Source organism: Cynocephalus volans, chromosome 2 (assembly GCF_027409185.1).
Source record: "Cynocephalus volans isolate mCynVol1 chromosome 2, mCynVol1.pri, whole genome shotgun sequence".
NCBI classification, from domain to species: Eukaryota; Metazoa; Chordata; class Mammalia; order Dermoptera; family Cynocephalidae; genus Cynocephalus; species Cynocephalus volans.
Window position 1 is genome coordinate 216,189,743 of NC_084461.1, and position 18,435 is coordinate 216,208,177.

General features: G+C 38.3%; 1 protein-coding gene across 1 annotated transcript in view; it reads left to right on the plus strand.

Annotated features, from left to right (window-relative positions):
• The window catches only part of VWC2 (von Willebrand factor C domain containing 2), a 153,718-nt gene extending 142,104 nt beyond the window's left edge, over nt 1-11,614 (plus strand). Inside the window, exon 3 of the mRNA XM_063088146.1 lies at nt 11,463-11,614. Coding sequence (XP_062944216.1) covers nt 11,463-11,614 — 152 coding nt within the window. The remainder of the gene's footprint in view (nt 1-11,462) is intronic.
• The last annotated feature ends 6,821 nt before the right edge of the window (nt 11,615-18,435 follow it).

Here is an 18,435-nt window from a genome sequence, read left to right on the forward strand (position 1 = left end):
GGAAACTAGTGTTTCCATCCTTTTGAGATCAGTGCCCCGTGAATCTAAAACACGCCAGGTGTATAAGAGGGAAATTGAAATGCAGTAGACATTGCTTCCTCTGCATAAATAACAGTTGAGAAATTTCATACCAAGGAGTCAAAGATGGTGCTAAGGAACAGGATTTATAATAAGGTAGAGAAAAAGCAGCTGTTTCCGAGCAGGTATGGGATGTAAAGTTTGGTACGTAGAAATTATTTTTATCTTAATTCCATGGATCCAAAGGAAAGATCACCAATAATCTAGTGCCTAAAACAACAATGTGCTGCCACAAGTGAATGCTGGCCCTGCTGGGGCCCTGGGATGCATGGATTCCTGCTGTGTGGCTCTCCTGCTCTAGTGTACAGGACCACCGCACAATGCTTAGTCCTAGTGGAAGTGGAGGAGATGTGACCCAGGCACTTACTTGTGTCTTTGTTCATTAACACTCCGTCTTCTCGTGGCTTTCCATTTCCTGTTGGTAAAAGGTAAAACACATTGGCAACTTCCTTCAACAGACCTGTGGTAGTTTTATTTCAGTATGTCAATTCATTATTTAATTCTAAAAATGTAACTCAGTCGTACATGCACTGAGCTCCAGCTCTGTGCTGCAGCAGTACTAGAGCCTGGGGTGAGGGGCTTCCAGTTGGGAGAGCACGGGTGGGCAGGGAGGGCTTTTACTGTAGAAGGCAGTTCTGCTGGTGAGAGGGCAGCAGCAGAGGGGGGGCTGCAGATGGGGGTGGGTGCTCAATTATGAACATCCCAGGAGATTGATTTGGAATCTGTGTGCCTCAGCCTGCTTTCTCTTCAGTTCAGCACACACTAAGTGAATGCACCTACCATGGCCTTTGTGCTGGTGACTAAGGCAAAAGTGGGGGCGTGACACAGCCTCTGCATTCCAGGAGACACATGTGGAAGATCTTAAAGAGGTGAAAGATGCTGATCTGGAGTGTGCCTCTGTCAGCTGTGCTAGGCACTTTAAGCAACTCTAGTACTGCATGTTTTAGTCTGTTTGCATTGCTATAACAAAATGCCATGGGCTGGGTAATTTATAAACATCCAAAATTTATTTTCTCACAGTTCCAGAGGTTGAGAAGTCCAAGATCAAGGTGCCAACAGGTTCGGTGTCTGGAGAGGGCCTGTTCCATCAATGGCGTTTTGTCTTGGTGGCACCCAAATATGGTGGCAGGGGAGGTGTGGAGGGGTGAAAAGCTCCCTTGCATGTCTTTTATAAGGTCACTAATCCCCTCCATGAGGGCTCAGCCATACGTAAGGGATCATACTCATGGGGTGGACATACATATGGGGTCTCAACGGTTTAAACAACAACCTTCAGCATTGTGAACCCTCTGTTCTGAAGTCAGATTAGCACAGAAAAGTTCAGTTTAGCGATGTTTATCAACTTTCTCTGAAGCAAGAAAAGCATTATATGCTGTCATTATTCTGAAATCAGCAACTTTCTGTCAGTCCATTTTAATTGGAGCCAGGCTAAATTAACATAATGTAACATATCATTAATTGATTTTATCCATGTGACTTGGACTAATACTTATTCTCTCTAAATCTTGTTTTCCATATTTATAAAATTGTTCTGCCTGTTTCAGATTTCTTGTAAAATAGCATGTAAATATGAAACTTAAATATCATAATTAAGATTAAAAATTGTTTCCTTTCATTCCTGTACTTACTAATGAAGTTAAATACAGGGAGGTTGGTCATTGAGTGATTATATTAGAATCCATTTTTATACATCAGTATTCTCTTAAGCAATTTATATTTAAGTCCATTGGTAATCATGATATTTTTTCTCAAGATTCTAAGTAATTCCAGGGTTTCAAGTCTTTAAAATTAAAGTGCTTCATGGAAACAAATATGTAACACATCAAAACTTGTGACTCACAGGTAAAGCAGTGCTAAAAGGAAAATTTATGGGACTGATGCTTACATTAGAAAAGAGAAAAGTTCCCAAACCAATCATCTAAGATCCTAACTCAAGAAACTAGAAAAATAAAAGCAAAATAAACCAAAAGCAATAGAAAGAAGAAAACAGTAAAGGTGAGAACAGAAATTAATAAAAGTGAAAGCAGGAAATCACTAGAGAAAAGCATTGAAACAAAAAGTGGTACTTTGAAAAGATCAACAAATTGATAAACTTGTCACAAGACATAGGGGTAGGAAAGAGAGAAGACACAAATTAGTAATATCAGCGATAAATAAAGAGATATGAGTATGGACCCAACAGACATTAAAAAGAAAATGAAGGAATATTATCAGCAACTCTACACATGCAAATTTAATAACTTAGAAACTACAGACAAAGTCCTTTAAAAATGCATATTACCCCAACTCACCCAATACGCAAAAATTTGTATGGGAATTATTAAGGAAATTGAATTCATAACTTTAAAACTCTCCCCAAAACTTCAGGCCCTGATGCTTTCACTGGAGAATAAAGCAAGCATTTAAAGAAGAGTTAATACCACTCAGTCTCTTCCAATAACAGAAGAGAAAATTTCTCAAATTATTCCATGAAGTCAGTTCTATCCCGATACCAAAACCAGGCAAAGACAATAAAAAAAAAATACAAACCAATATTTTGCATGAATACAGACACGATATTTCTTAACAAAATACTGAACAATAGAATACATAAATATATAGAAAGAATTTTACACCAAGACCAAGTGGGCTTTATTTCAGGTAGGCAAAGTTGGCTCAGTCTTCAAACATCAATCAATAGAGTTTCCAGTCTGACACAGAGCTGGGAAGCTGGGACTCCATCCTAAAAACAAGCAAAAAGCTGAGAAAACTAAAAAATCAACTCTCCTTAGATCCATCAGAAAAGTGAGGTCACAGGACAAATTGCTGCCCCCAAATTACACCAACAGGTGAATACAGAAAATCACAACTTACCTGAGCAGAAACCTCTCCGGGAATCAGTGCTGGGGTAGCAAAATGTAAACAATAATCAATGAAAACCTGACCTGTAATTGATGAATTTCTGGAGGCTTAGTGTAGACAAGTGTCAGAAAACTTCATGGGGACCCAGGATGAGTGAGGTCCCCACACTTTTGTGAATTTTACTGCCAGGAGCTCAACCCGGTTCTCGCAGAGTATCAGAAAAATCCACTCATGCTCTGTCGGGGAAGAGAAGTAGCCATTTGAAATATGCAGAGCATCACATTGTTCTTAACAAGGTCTGCTCTCAGGAGATGCTGTTTAACCGGAGCTTAACCTGCTGGGGTTTGATCAGAGCCTACCTGACTGGGAAGAAGGGAAATACTCAGCTCCAGCCCACTCTAGACATCCTGTATGACCAAAGGTGTGGGTGAGCACGTCCCCAGGCAAAGCCTCACAAAAGACTGAGACCTCCTCACAGGACTGCAAACGCCTCCCTCCCCCACACTTACCCCCACATTACTGAAATCCCATTTACAGCAGTTGCTTTCACCTAGCACACCATGTCCAGCTGACAAGAAAAAGTCACAAGGCATATTGAAGGGCATAAAAGACAGTTTGAAGAGACAGAGCAAGCATCAGAATGAGAGACAGGGTAGGTTGGAATTACCAAAGCAAGATTACAATAACTGTGATTGATACACTGCAGGCTCCAATGGAATGAATAGACAAAATGCAAGACCAGGTGGGTAATGAAAGCAGAATGAGGGAAATTCTAAGAAAGAATAAAAAAGAAATGCTAGAGATGAGACACACTGTGACTGCACATGGCTGAGGAAGGAATGTCTGAGCTTGAGGATATGTCAGTAGAAACCTTCAAAACTGAAAAGCAAAGAGAAAAAAAGACAGAAAAAAACTCCACGGGATATCTAAGAACTGCAGGACAGCCACAAAAGGTATCAAATAGGCGTAATGGGAATGTCAGGAAAAGAAGCAAAGGAATAAAACAATTTTGAAGCAACGAGGACTGAGAATTTTCCCTGCGTTAATACCAGACACCTGACCACAGATCCAGGAAGCTCAGAGGACACCAAGCAGGATAAATGCCAGAAAAATTACATCTAGGTGTATCATTTTTCAAACTACAGAAAGAAAATAAAGATAATGAAAAGATCTTGAAAGATGCCAGAGAGAAAAAAACACCTTACCTACAGAGAAACAAAGAGAATAATTACACCTGCCTTTTCCTCTGACACCACGCAGGCAAGAAGAGTGGAGTGAAATATTTAACATGTGGTAAGAAAAAACCACTACCCTAGAATTCTGAACCCTGCAAAATCACCCTGGAAATAAAGGCTTTCTGCAACAAACAAAAATTAGGGAATGTGTTGCCTTGCAAGAAATGTTAAAAGCTATTCGGAGAGAGGGAAAAGTATATGGGTCAAAAACTCAGATCTGCATAAAGAAAGAGCACCAGAGAGAAAATGAGTGAAGGTAAAATAAAAACTTTGCTTTTTCTTATTCTTAATTGGTCTAACAGATAACAGTTTGTTCAAAATAATAATAGCAACAGTGTATTTAATTATGCATGCTTATGATATACATGTGTGTTTGTTTATATATGTATGCATGTATTATATTTACACACGAACACACATATATATGTATCTATATGAAGCTACTTCAGAAAGTCTGTGGAAAGTTTCGTATTATCTTTGAATTTTATTCTTACACAAACTTTCTGAAGCACCATCATGTATGCTTGTGTGTACTCATACATAACTGGAGGGAAGGACAGCACAGGTACAGCACATGGAAAGGAGGCTTTCGGATGATTTTGTTCTGTAAGGAACTCTTACTACCTGTGAAGTGGCAGTGTTGCTTGAGGTGGACTTGTATGAGTTGTAAATGTATATTGCAAACTCTAGGGCAACAATAAAAAAATAAATAAAAAAGGAAGTATAACAGATATGCTAAGAAAGGTGGAATCATAAAATGCCCAATTATAAACCACAAAAGGCAGAAAAAGAGTGGAGACAAAAATAGCAACAGAGATCTAACTGTAGGTATGGAGGTATTAATAGTTCCTAGGGGTTAGGGATGGTGGGGTGGGAGGAGGGTCAATGTGACTACAAAAGGTGGCAGGAGGGAGGTTTCTTGTGATGGAGCAATTCTGTATCTTGATTGTGGTAGTGATTACAAAACAAACTGCACATGTGATCAAATAACATAGACATATACTCACCCATTACACCTTGCCAGTTTCTCTTATTATATCGTTCTATAATTATGTAGGATGTGACTAGTGGGGGAGTGAGTGAAGGGTATATGTCTTTCCTCTGTTACCTTTGCAACTTCCTGGAGTGATTTAAATCCATAATTTCAAAGTAAAAAGTTATTCGAAGTAATATATTTCATTAAAAAACAAGTGTGTATGTAGACACATACTCAGAGGGAGTTGGCTGAGAGTCTAACAACTTGGTTAATTTATAGGAATGCTGCTGATAAGATGAAAGCCTTAGAAAATTTCAATAAGTGGAATCTGTGTGAGAAATCTAAATTTATACTTTAGTTAAATTTTTATAGCTTACCAAACACTTCTATGTGGTTTTGATTCAAAAAGAATTTAGAAAGTACAAGAGCAGTAACTTTATATCATAACTGAATATAAGAAGTAGGAAAAATAACAAACTGACATAGAATTCTAATTAGAAGTCATCTGAATAATCCCCTATGTGGGCTGAAATCATTTGACAAGAAAGTCTATTTTATAAATTCCTTTTTATTTTATTTTATTTATTTAAAAAATTTTTTAAAGAAAATGTAATTTTATTAACATCTTTTACATTCTAGGATGTTGTGGAGCAGTTAGGAGGGAGGGGAGAGGGGAAAAGGGAAGGAAATGGGATGGAAGGAGGAGGAAGGAAGAGGGGCAGGACTGAGGTCTGTGGCACCCCCCTCATACCCACAGGGGAGACCAGGAGGCTTCCGGCAGTGGCTTGGTCATTGCTGGGCTGGGTGCAGATGTCAGGGGGGTGTGACAAAAGCCCCTGTCCCCACCATTCCAACTTGGGAACCTGGGACCCTTCTTGCTGAGGCTTGGTGGTTGTCGCTGGGCTGGGTGCACATGTCAGGGGGGGGCGTGGACGAAGCCCTTGGCTCCCCACCACACTGGCTTGAGAGAGCCCGTGGCACTTCCTTTGTCAGCTTGGTGGTTGCCGCTGGGCTGGCTGTGCGTGTCAGGGGGTGTGGCCAAGGCCCTTATTCCCCACCCTCAGGATTGGTTGCAGGTGTCAGGGGGCACAGCTGAGGCCCACAGCCCTTCCCCCTTTCTAGCTTGGTAGCCCAGGGGACTTTTGGACCTTCTAGGTGTTATAGGTGTTTTTTGGTGAAATGAGACTTTTACTAGTTAATATCAAACTTTGTCTCTTTTTGCAGGTATTTTGTTTTTTCTTTCATTTCTGTGTTGGATTATTTGCTGTTCCCACCACTTAAACTCTGCACTGGAACTAATCTGTTGTCCTTTGCTTACTTCTAAAATGGGGGAACTTCCCGTGGGGACCAGCACTTGAGCTAAATTGCTGTTTTGCCGCTGATTCGCTGGGGAAGGCTTTTTGTGCAGCATAGGTTTTAATAGTTGACTTTATAGGTACTTCCACCTCTCGAGAGGTCTGGTGCTCCGGGGTTGTGTAGAAACTCTGATCTGGGCCTGAGTCTTTTCATTATACTACACTCCATGCAATTCTATATTCCTGACCAGTCTCCTCTGAGTGGTCCTTCACTGACTGGGGGGCAGATCAGTTGTCCTTGCTGTGCCTCAGTGTTCTCCCAGTGGCCTGTCTCCCCCACCACCTGCACTCCAGACCCTTCCCATGGGACAGGCCATGTGCTGGTCCCTTGTGATGACACCAGACTCTGATTGGTTCCTTTTTTTCAGTTGTTGTGGCTCCTCAATCCTCTGTGAGTCCACAGGAACCTTCTTAGTAGTATTGGTAGCCTGAGGGCCACCAAGGCCCTCTTTTCTCCTGCTGCCTCCAAGCAACTTCATCTGAAGGGCATGGCTGTGGCTTTTGCCAGCTCCTGCTCCTTGTGCTCAGCAGCTCCAGCCTGGATGCAGCTGGGGCTCAAAATGATCAGTGGTTCTTTCTTTCTCTCATCGTGACTTCTCCCAACTTCATGTATGCTGTAGGTCTCTCCTCTTCTTCCTCTGAGTTCTAGAAGCCCCAGCTTGGCTGTCATTTCTTTTCTATAGTTGTAAATTGGTTGATTTATGGGAGAGAGTGACGCTGGGGACCATCTATTCCACCATCTTGTCCGGAATCCTCACCCTTTAAATGTCTTTAAATGCCTTTTTCCACATTTTTTCTTCCTGTGATCACTTGGGAGATATATACATATTAGCAATATGTATATATATATATATATATATATATATATATATATATATAAGTGGCTAGCTAATAAGGGGATCTGAACTCAAAGTTAGTTTGATTTTATTTTTTGATTTTTCACAATTTCTCCAAGAGCTTAAGCAGCTGTTATTCAGTCATGTGAGTGTGGGGTCCCCGTGGGAGCTGCTTTATAAATTCTTGAATGATTCACATTTTTGCAGCTTATTTGAAACACAGGTTCCCCCGACCCCACCTCACTCCTATAGCGTAAGACAAAAGTGTCCTTGCATGGCTGCCCGATGTATTCAGCATGGGTATCTCTGTGATGTATGGGAAGCAGGACCGAAGAATATAGTCAGTGTTAAACAACTGCCAAGGATTTAACAAATTATATTAAACTTCATGAAGTTCTTATCAAGGAGAGTTACTCTCTTTTTATCACAGCTTCGGCAGGTAAACATCCCACAGCTCAGATGCTTGTGGTGTCTTTACCCCAAGTTTAGTCTAGAAGTTGCGACTGGAGGAAGGCCCAGAGCCAATGTTTCTTCTTGTTATTGATTTAGCAATGAGAGAGAGATGAACTTATAAAGGAATACATTTGAAAGTGTATATAGCAAATAATTTTCTGTATGAAACAGAATGTAAATTGTTGCTTTCTGCCTCTAGGACTGTGTTTTAAGTCGTTTTATTTCAACACTTGGTATTTTTGTTGGCTTTTGGCTTCTCCTCTTGAATACAGTTTTTACTAATAAGTTCCCAACAATTTCTAACTCTTTTCTTTGCCTGAAGCAGATGATAAAAAAATGTGCTAAGCATTTATACATTTCATACAGGTGGGGATCAGTTTCAAAGTATCCATCAGTACAATGTGTGCAGAATAAAGCACACGGAGTGCACAGAGTGGAGCCAAGAAGAACAGGGACGGTCTCTGTGCACCAACACAGAGCGATCAGCTGGGGCATGTTTTTAAGTGGGAAAAAAAAAAAAATCCAGAGTACATAGAAGACCTGTGCTACCTTCTGTGAAAGAAAAATGAAGAAATAATTTGCTTATTCTTAAGAAAAAGTTAAGCTGGAAAGAGGAATTAGAAGTTACTGAAGGTGTTGGTTAGAGCGTGGTATTATAACACCAGTGTCAAGGATTCGGATCTCTGCTGCCGAAAAATCAAAAAGAAAGAAAGAAATTATATAATGGCTGGAGGTGAGAGGTAACAGAGCAGGAATGGGGTGGACAGGATAAATGCAAACAAATGAACCCAGCTCTGTGTGTCACGGATAATACATAGAGAAAAGTGAAGTGGCTTTTGAACAAAATATGCTGACTATACGAGGTGCAAAGAAAATGTATCCATTATTTATTATGAATAATATTTGTGTTGTTATTTTAAAAGTACTTTATGTAACTGTAGGATTTTAAAAAATAGGTGAGTATGTTATGGATTTTAATAAACAGGAGTCTCAGTGTAAAATGAGAGATATAATTAAAACCTGAAAAGTAAAAAGAAAAAGAATAAATCAAGAAAGTAAATATATTAAATGTAAACTGTTTCATTGTAAGAGAAAAGGTATACATATATAAAATCTAGGAAGAAAAATTTGAATTATAATTCATATTATGAACTTATAATTTTAAGATGTGTGTGTGTTCCCATCCGCCCCCACTGAGAGGGCCACCTGGTATAACACACACGTGCAACATTCAGGTCTAAATATATTCTCCACCAAAAGGTATCAGGAGGCCCTCTTGGAAAAAAAGATAAATTCCAGATATGAGCAAGATGAGTGGGAGATTTCTTCTTGGTTCTGAAATGAAAAAAACTTTCCATGAGTGTGTGTCAGAAGGACACTAGAGCCAGCTTGAAATTCAAGCCTCCCGCTAGACCAATTATGAACAACTCGAACATCAGAAAGAATAAAGACTGCAGTGGGTTGCAAAACACTGAAAAATAAAGATCAAAAATCCTACAGTGATATAAAAAATAAATTAATTAATAATCCTAAAAAAATTCATTAGAAGTGACCATTGCACTGACACAGATTTACTCAGGCGAGGACTTTTCCTGGAGTTTGTAAAATAGTAACGGGGCATGAGAAATGTGCTATCTAGTTTAATCCTCCTGAGACACTGTGAGGTATGATGGTTCCCATCTGTAGATGAGGCCATTAAGGCACACAAAAAATAAACTATTTAGTCCAATATCACATAGCTCTTAAGCAGCAGTACCAGATTTAAATTCAGATTTGTCTGGAAACAAGACCTGTATGTATTCCTGTACCTAAGACTGCATGTTTTCTGGGCAATTAAGGTGTGTCTTCTGTGTGCAAAGCACACTGACAGATATTAGGGTGAAAGAGAAGCAGATTGTGTCCTGAAATTAAAGTCTGGAAAAAAAAAAGATAAACGGAAAAGAAAAAGCATACCAGGTATACCAGAGAAAGCTCAAACCAAGTGTAAAACGCAGTGTGTTTCAGGGGCCAAGCAGGACATTGTCACCAACCACTTAGGGAAGCTTTACAATGTAGATCCCACCTGAATGGCCATGGTGGCACTGCTGGGCATTGACCTCATGGGGCTGAGGAAAACTTGCCCCAGGCTGAGGACTGTGGGATCTGAAGGAAGTGTGGAGGTGGGCCAGGGCACGGTGTCACGCTGGGGCAGCTGGGTGGGGAGTGTCTTGAATTTCATGTATTACAGTTCAGCAAAGCTGGTGGGTGAGTGTCTTTAACATAAATAAATCTCCTCAGTTGGCAGATAGAGGACACACTGAGTCCAGGCACGATAAGTCTGGTGTCAGCAGGCAGGGTGGACCGCTGCCCCCTGCAAATAGGACTGGAGTGCAAGAAAGTCAGTGAGAATTGGAACTGTGATTTGGGAGTTGCTGCCAGAGGAATGACTGTTAAATCTTTAAGGTCTCCATCGGAGAAGAGGAGAGAAGAGGTCAGGGAAGACTCTCAGGGCAGCGGTCTGAATGGGGAACAAGAACAAAACAGAGTCCAGGAAGGAGACAGTGGTGTGTTCACCCGGGGAGCCACATCTGGGGCAGGACTTGAGCAGATGGTGTACTTGACCCACTCGACAGATGCGAGGAGGAAGCACCACCACGAAAACATGAATTATTCTGCTCAGAATTTTAGAAAAGCCACTTTTTATCTTGAGGTTTTGTTACATTAATTTTAATTACATGTCTTTGATGACTTCACACACTATAATTTAACATATTTTGGTTGTGAGCACATTGTCAAAGACTTTAGAAACAAAGAAAAAGAGAGAATGAGTATTTTGGCAAGCTGCTGAAGTTCAACGTTGTGGCTTTCATTTAAGCTGCAATAACTACTGATGTTTGAATTTTAGAGGGAGGTTTTTTTCAAAAAATACTTTTGTTTCAACTCTCTGGAAAGCTTTCTGATACTTATTTCTTCATGTCCTTGACCTTTACATTAAGCGCAGATGTGACACCTTTGTTGGTTGATGGGCTTATAGTCGATACTGTTGATGGAGAATTACAGAGATCCTCAATTTCCATGGAAGATCGTGAAGATACACCTCTGGCACATGCTCAGACAGTGCTTCTCAGAGTGTGGTCCCAAACCAGCAGCATACACATCACCTGGGAACTTATCAAAGCAAATTCTCAGGCCCCATCCCAAACCTAGTGGGTCCAAAACTCTAGGGGGGAGGGAGGGAACCTGCAGCCAGTATTGCAATGGCTCTCCAGGTGATCCTAATAAATGCTAGTTAGAAAATCTGCTCCAAGAGATGTGGAAGTATACTTACGGCACTTCAAGCAGTTTGCTTAAGCTCTTTCTGCTAAAAGTATCAGGAAGAAGAAGACTGGCTCTTTGAAGGTCCCAGTTAATTATGCTTTTTCTTTGGTCATTTAGAATTAATTAAATCAAATGATAATAGATTTGGCTTGTGTACAAGACCCCAAAATGGAACAGTCTGTTAATGAAAATCGCAGTGTTGTCACTCATAAAAATTTTAAATAACATTTGTTTCATTTCTGGAAAAAAAAAAAGCAGGCGTACTTCATACTGCTGACATTATAACTTTTCCACTACCCTTCATAAAAGAGAGTGAATAAAACAGATACTACGGTGCTAACTACCTATGTCTATGCATGCTCATACTATAAAACATTTTTCTGCATTTCAGGCCCCAACTGCTTTGCAGAAACTGCTGTCATCCCTGCTGGCAGAGAAGTGCAGACCGACGAGTGCACCATATGTCACTGCACGTATGAGGAGGGCACGTGGAGGATCGAGCGGCAGGCCATGTGCACCAGGCACGAGTGCAGGCAGATGTAGACACTCATGACCCAAAACGGACATTTTTCTAGAGTATTTAACTGATGGGAGCATTCTAAATGACTCTGGGAAATACCAATCAAAAGGAGAAGACTTTTGATGAAGAATAATGGAAAAGTGTTGGTACTTTTTGTTTTTCTTGGTAACAATTATTGCAAGAGAAGAAAGTGGATCTGTTTCAAAACATCAACAAGAACTTTGGGCATAAAATCCCTCTCTAAATAAATGTGCTATTTTCACAGTAAGTACACTAAAGGACACTATTATATATTAAATGTATTTCTATAATCCCTCTATTAGAGAGCTTATATAAATGTTTTCTATAGATACAGATTAAAAATGCTGTGTTGTCAACTGTCCTCACCGTGTACCTGCATGTCTTTTTCAGTTCTGATTCCATCACATGGGAATGTTGGTGGCTGTCAGTCCCTCTCACATCTTCACGTGGAACAGTGCACTCGGGAATGGATCATAAGACAATAAGACTGATTTCCACTGAAACCCCGTACAAATTCTTTTTTGTTCAGACTTATATTAAAAGTGTATTCTTAGAAAACCCAGCCTAATTTACATAAGTATGATATTTCCTTTTTAAATATCATTTTATCAGCCTCATTCTCAGTCATTTGGGAAACGCAGGTGTAAAGATCACTAAGACACACTTTTTCAGTTCTTTCAAAGCTCCTAAGTGTGGATCATAGATAAATGCATACATATATTTCATTATCATTTATGTTACTTTCTCTTCTAAACATGAATTAATTCACTCCCTAAACTGAGAAGTATATGGTAGGCTGGAAAATTTGTTCCGTCAAGCTGAAGCATGCAGTAAAATAGGGAGTCCTTCAATTCTCTGGAGGAGAGTTAAGGAAAATCAAATATCTGAATAAGTTTATAAATGAAATCTGAATGTGCTACAGATATTTTAGCTTTCAGCTCTGCAGACTCATATTTCTTAGCGAAATGAGTGATCTATCTTCCAAAATGTACGTAGTAAAATCTGGAAGATAACCGGGTATTAGTCATCTTTCAAGAACAGTGTGAGAACGCAGTTCTTCTGTCACCTATGTTAAAACAAAGCTGAAGGCCAGGTGTACTCTACAACTGTCTGTAGTTGCACATAATTTAAAACAAACTTCCTTTCCTTCATCTGGACAGGGAACAACTGAAGCCACTGTAAAGTCCTGCTGATCTGATCAATGCATATTGATCAACCTTTATTGATCATACCAACTCTTGGCACATTGGTGAAAGAGGTAGTCAGAGTCTTAATAGATGTAGGGTAAAAAAGCAAACCTATAACCACTGTTTGAAGCCTTTAAAGTGTTTTTTCCACACACTTTTTTATTCCAAAATTTTGAATTAAGAAGTTACTAAGTACAAAATATTGTGATGACAAGAAAGGAATGAGGAGTGGTTTCTTGCCTTCATAGACTTCTGGTCTCTGGCATAACAGGAATAAGAAATTACATTGCTTTGTGTTAGGGGATAAAATAAAAGCCAGCAAATGGAGGTTAGAGAAGCTTCCTAGGAAAGGCACAGAAAATACAAAAAAAAAAAAAAATATATATATATATATATATATATACGTATATATATATATATACATATACATATATATATACGTATATATATATATATATACGTATATATATATATATACATATACATATATATATACGTATATACATATATATATACGTATATATATATATATATACACGTATATATATATATAAAATCATTCAATCATTAAAGACTGAATAATAGTCACAAAAAAATGGATACTTCTGTCATCATTGTAGAGTGAACCACTGTAGACCTTTGTAAGTGTAAAACCACCATGCACTGAATGATCAAAACATTTACATATGCTCATGGATAATTTTTATCTTGTTTATAAAGAACATCTTGGGCCAAATGGACTTCATGTACATAAATTTTATGAAAATACTCAGGGGGATTATTAGCTAATTGCTCTCAGCTATGATCAGCTTTTCAAAATTTCACTTTTAGTATTGAAGGCTGCTAGACATTGACCATCCCGCCATTATTCAAAGGTAGATTTTTTGAGACAAGGTTATATGAAGTTATCATTTTGCCAACAAATGGCCCTAGCCCCTGGTAAATGGGCCATTTAGCTATCTCTAACAGCATACAAGTAGCCTCTTCTCTCCCCACCAGACATGATGCAATTAGGGACTCAGTCCATAATGCCCCAAATCTTCCTGTTTCCCTGGGTAATACAATCCCTATCAGAATGCATGATGAGCGCTGGAATAGTTGCAGCGGTATCTTAAATACTATGAGAATTTTGGGAAGCCTAGTATTTTGTTGAATATGTGGAGAGTGAACACAGTATCATCTTGTGAAACTGACTGACTTTCACTCGATCTAAACTAGTGCAGCCCACACTTGCCACTGGCATACTCCTCAGCAGCTATGACTACACTACAGGAACTCTCTCTCCGTTTATGATTTTAACCCCTGCATTCCTCTCTCCATGTAAAAACAGTACATAAACCAAACACATGGCAGGACTTGGATTAATGACACTGTACAAACTCAATGATATTATTTGCATTTTTGTTCAGGAGAAACTTCTGCTTTTCTTGCAGTCAATTTAGATTATAAATAAGATCCACATAGCTATCTCAGGTTGACATTTAATTTTCCTCCCCTCTGTTCCCATAGAACTCTTTGCTGAGATTATCAACAATGAAACTGTTCTATTCAATAAGCGTGATAACCTCAGTAACTTCATCATAAAAAGAGGAAAGTATGATTTCAAGGGATTAAGTCCAAAATATTGCGGTTTGGACACAGTTGCTAAAGAATGGGCCTCAGAATTCAACTACAGAAGTTTTTGGAGAGCCATAATTACTAAAATTCAAATAGGCCTGCTCTGTTATTACCTAGTAATTGTTAAGTGATTTATTCAAGTTAAAAAAGAAAACTGTGCTTCAAATGTACCACATGAATTTATTTCAAATTTTTAAAATTATATTTAGATCTGCAAATATGAAGCTACTTGTATAAGCTAGTTAGCAACAGAGTGGTTCTGGGAATGAACCAATCTGATGTTTTAGAAGTTTTCAAGTTAGAATCATTCTTTCAGTCATAGGATATTTCCTTATTGGGTGGATTCATCAATACTTTTATTTACATTTCACAGATGTCTTGGGTGAAGTAATTTCAAAAACTTGTATTTCACCCCTGCATGCAACAAGCATTAGGTGCAGTCCAGCCACGTGGCAGGGCCTGCTGTGTGTTGTGGTGAGTACAGAGGAGAGGGAAAGTACCTGTGACATAAAAGAGTCTATATGCCTTGAAACTAATTTACATTTGATAATATTTCTTTTAATCTTTTCATTCTTACAACTTCATCATCTGTTTTGTGCAGTGAAACATATTAAGAGATGAATTCTCAAACATTTTAAAGCATGTAACATCACAAATATGTTTAAGAAACTCTTCTCTTCGGTTCCCCAACATAGATTTTCTATGCATATAATGTTTTAAAAAGTCTTAAAAATTTCAGAAAATTCAGATATTTTCCGATTCTTTTGTTTAAGAAGTAAATGTGTTTAAGGCATACATTATTTGAAACATGAAAAAATATACCCTATTTCAAACAAGCATTGTTGGAAACTACATCCATTTTTTTAAATGTAGATGACTATTTAAACATACAAAAAACAAAATTATAGACACAAACCATGATTTAACAAACATCAACAATTTAATAAATTTGCTTCAGGGGCTGGCCCCAAGGCTCACTTGGGAGAGTGCGGCGCTGGTAGCGCCAGAGGCTGCAGGTTCGGATCCTATATAGGGATGGCCTGTGCACTCATTGGCTTGAGTGTGGTGCAGACAACACAGTGCCAAGGGTTGCAGTTCCCTTACCGGTCAAAAAAATAAATAAAAATAAAAATAAATAAATAAATAAATTTGCTTCACTAGGCAAGAGATCAAGTCTACTTTTCATTAATTTTTTTAAGGTCCGATATCCCCCACCCCCACCCCCAAGACAATGTTATAAGAAAAGCAATGTAGACGTCATCCCGCCTGGATAACGGGCAGTATCACAGGTACAAACAAGTACCATTGGTAACAATATATGTGCTTCTTTAGCCAATATAATTTGCAACCTTAAGTTTTTACTGGACCTACCTACCTACTTCTTTTTTTTCCCACTAGTAGCATCTGTGGATAGCTGATGCAGTCAATAACTATCCTGAATAATTAGATTTAGAGAGAGCAACTCATTTATTCTGAAACAAATGCATTTTTACAGCACATCCTTTTTACATTCCACCTGCCACTTCCAAAGCTCAGGTTCTCCTTGTTCCAACAGCGTGCTTATACCACCTCCTCACTCCAAACCAACCTCTTTAGCCTATATTTTAGTTTCCTAAACAGAGATCTAGTTTTCAGCAGAATTATTTGAGGATCCCAACAGCACACAAAATAACAGCCAAACTCCTCAGCATGGCAGACTGGTGTCTTCATGATTAGGTCACAGTCCACACCATGACCCGATTCATGCTGACTATTTAGAATTGTAGGCCCTGGGTGCCCCAGCTATGATCTGAACTTGCCTCTACTTTTCCAAATTCTGCTTCGAGTGTCCTTTTCAACATGTTGAGATATTAACAATTTTTCAGTGTCCAACCAAGTGCCATTGCTTGTGAGAAGGCTTCTTTAGTCCTAATTGGATTGTCACTGTGTCCCTGTCATAATATAATTTGGTATCTTATTTTAGGCATATGATTTAGAAATCATATCATACTTTGCATTATAGTTAATTTTATGTCTGTTTGCTCTATTATTTACAAATTGTTTTAATTCAGGCTATGAGACATTCAATCCCCAAAACATCACCCAGTGTCTTTATGTTAAAGGCTTGTTCAATGGTATTCAATATATCGATTCAGAGTGATTTACTGTCCTTGCTTAAGGCCCATGTATATATTGAAGAGCAACTAAATGCTCCCATTCCTATTTCCTGCCCTGTTGTCTTTTGGTTTCTCAGTTACAGTAACTTGCAAATCTCAGATATCCAGGGCACAGCAACCTGGGACACACCAAGTACCCGACTGTTGTGATAGTTTAGGATGAACTATGGCATTGGCCATTTCTGATGCAAGTCAGGAAAAAAATCCACTTTTGGTGTAAAATTTCTGATGCTGAAGAACATTTCTTATATTGAACAGACATTGGTACTTACCGATAATAAAAGAAGTCAAGTTTACAGTTTTGTTATTTATGTACCTGCTTATTTCCAATTTTTAAAATACAAGTTTCTTACACTTTATTTTGCAGTTTTGAGTACTTATGCATATTTTAACTTTCTATGTAATGTTGCTTTGCCTCCCACAGATTTGTCACCCCTTGTCCCCTGGGTGACAGAGCCACCAAAGATTACTCAAAGCCCATCTCTTCTGAGCAGTGAGATGCCCCAGAAAGGGGTAAATATCCCAGAACCCTCAAGCGTGAGGCATTCCTTCCATTTGGGAAATTAACCATGAATTGGGGTTCTCTCCTGCATTTATTCTCCAGACCAGCAAGTTACAGGAAGAGACATAGGTGGGGTTTTACTAAGTACAGTTTAACAAGTTTAACAATAGAAGCTGGTAACATTCAATAAGTCAAGCAAGGTGACCTTCTATAATGCAATTTGCAACAAAGGCTTGATTTTAGCAAACACTCTCTTCTTACGGCAATTTCCCAGTATCTTCACATATCAATCAGTAACCTGTCTGTCTTTGAGCCAGCAACCTTGCTGTGTTACAATTCTTTATCTTACAACAGAAACTTTATAGCCTGGGGAAAATTTCCTGTCCTTTGCAAGGTCAATGTTTGAAACTGCAAGGCTTTGGAAAACCAGGCCCTGTGAAGTACATTTGCTTTATGAATCTTCTACAATGTAAGATAATTAAATAACTCAATATGTATCTAGTGAATTGATAAAATAAATGAACTTAGTTGTCTGTAAAGAAATGTAGTAGTTTCATAGCCTGTTCGAAAAGTGTTTTATAGGAATGGTTGTCTCCAACTTTCACCAGTGTTGAATTTCACTATGGATCTTGCAAAGCACCTGCTGTTTTAGCTTTAACACAAAAAATGTAGAAATTAAGCTTAAATACCTAATTTTTAAATGAATAAATCCCATCAAATATTAAGTGACACTGACAGTCAGGCTGAGAGTGTTCACCCAAAGTTTCAATAACATTATGACAACTTAAAACACACTCTAAATGCTTGGCCAATGGGCAGTTTATGATACAAAAATGTATACTGCTTATGTATACTGTTCAATTCCTTCCTGTTAAGTTCAGAGAAGTACATAAAACCTATGGCTGACCCATGATATATACACAGAATTATCACAAGTAATCCAAGGATAAGCTTGAAGTCATTTTAGTAAGTTATTGATACAGCCTGATGACTAAAAACAATTGTAAATATTACCACCTTAATTTTCAATTTAATTTTCAGGAAGTAGAAACATTTCTCAATTTTATGTAATATATAATAATATTTTAATTAATGATTAATGTTTTCTATTTTTAAAAAATTCCTGAATTTAAATTTCTGGCAGAACTATTCCCAAATACATTTTATGAGAATATTCATTTCCTTTTCCCTTATTTATTATATTTACATTATCAAATAAATGCTCTTTTATTTTTATTTTTACTTGATTTCAGGGATTATCCCCTTCTTAAGCATGTAATTCCTATAATTAAAATGGAAAAACAGAAAAGTATGCTACAAGTAATGTCTTTCCATGAAACTATTAATGTTCTATGTATAAT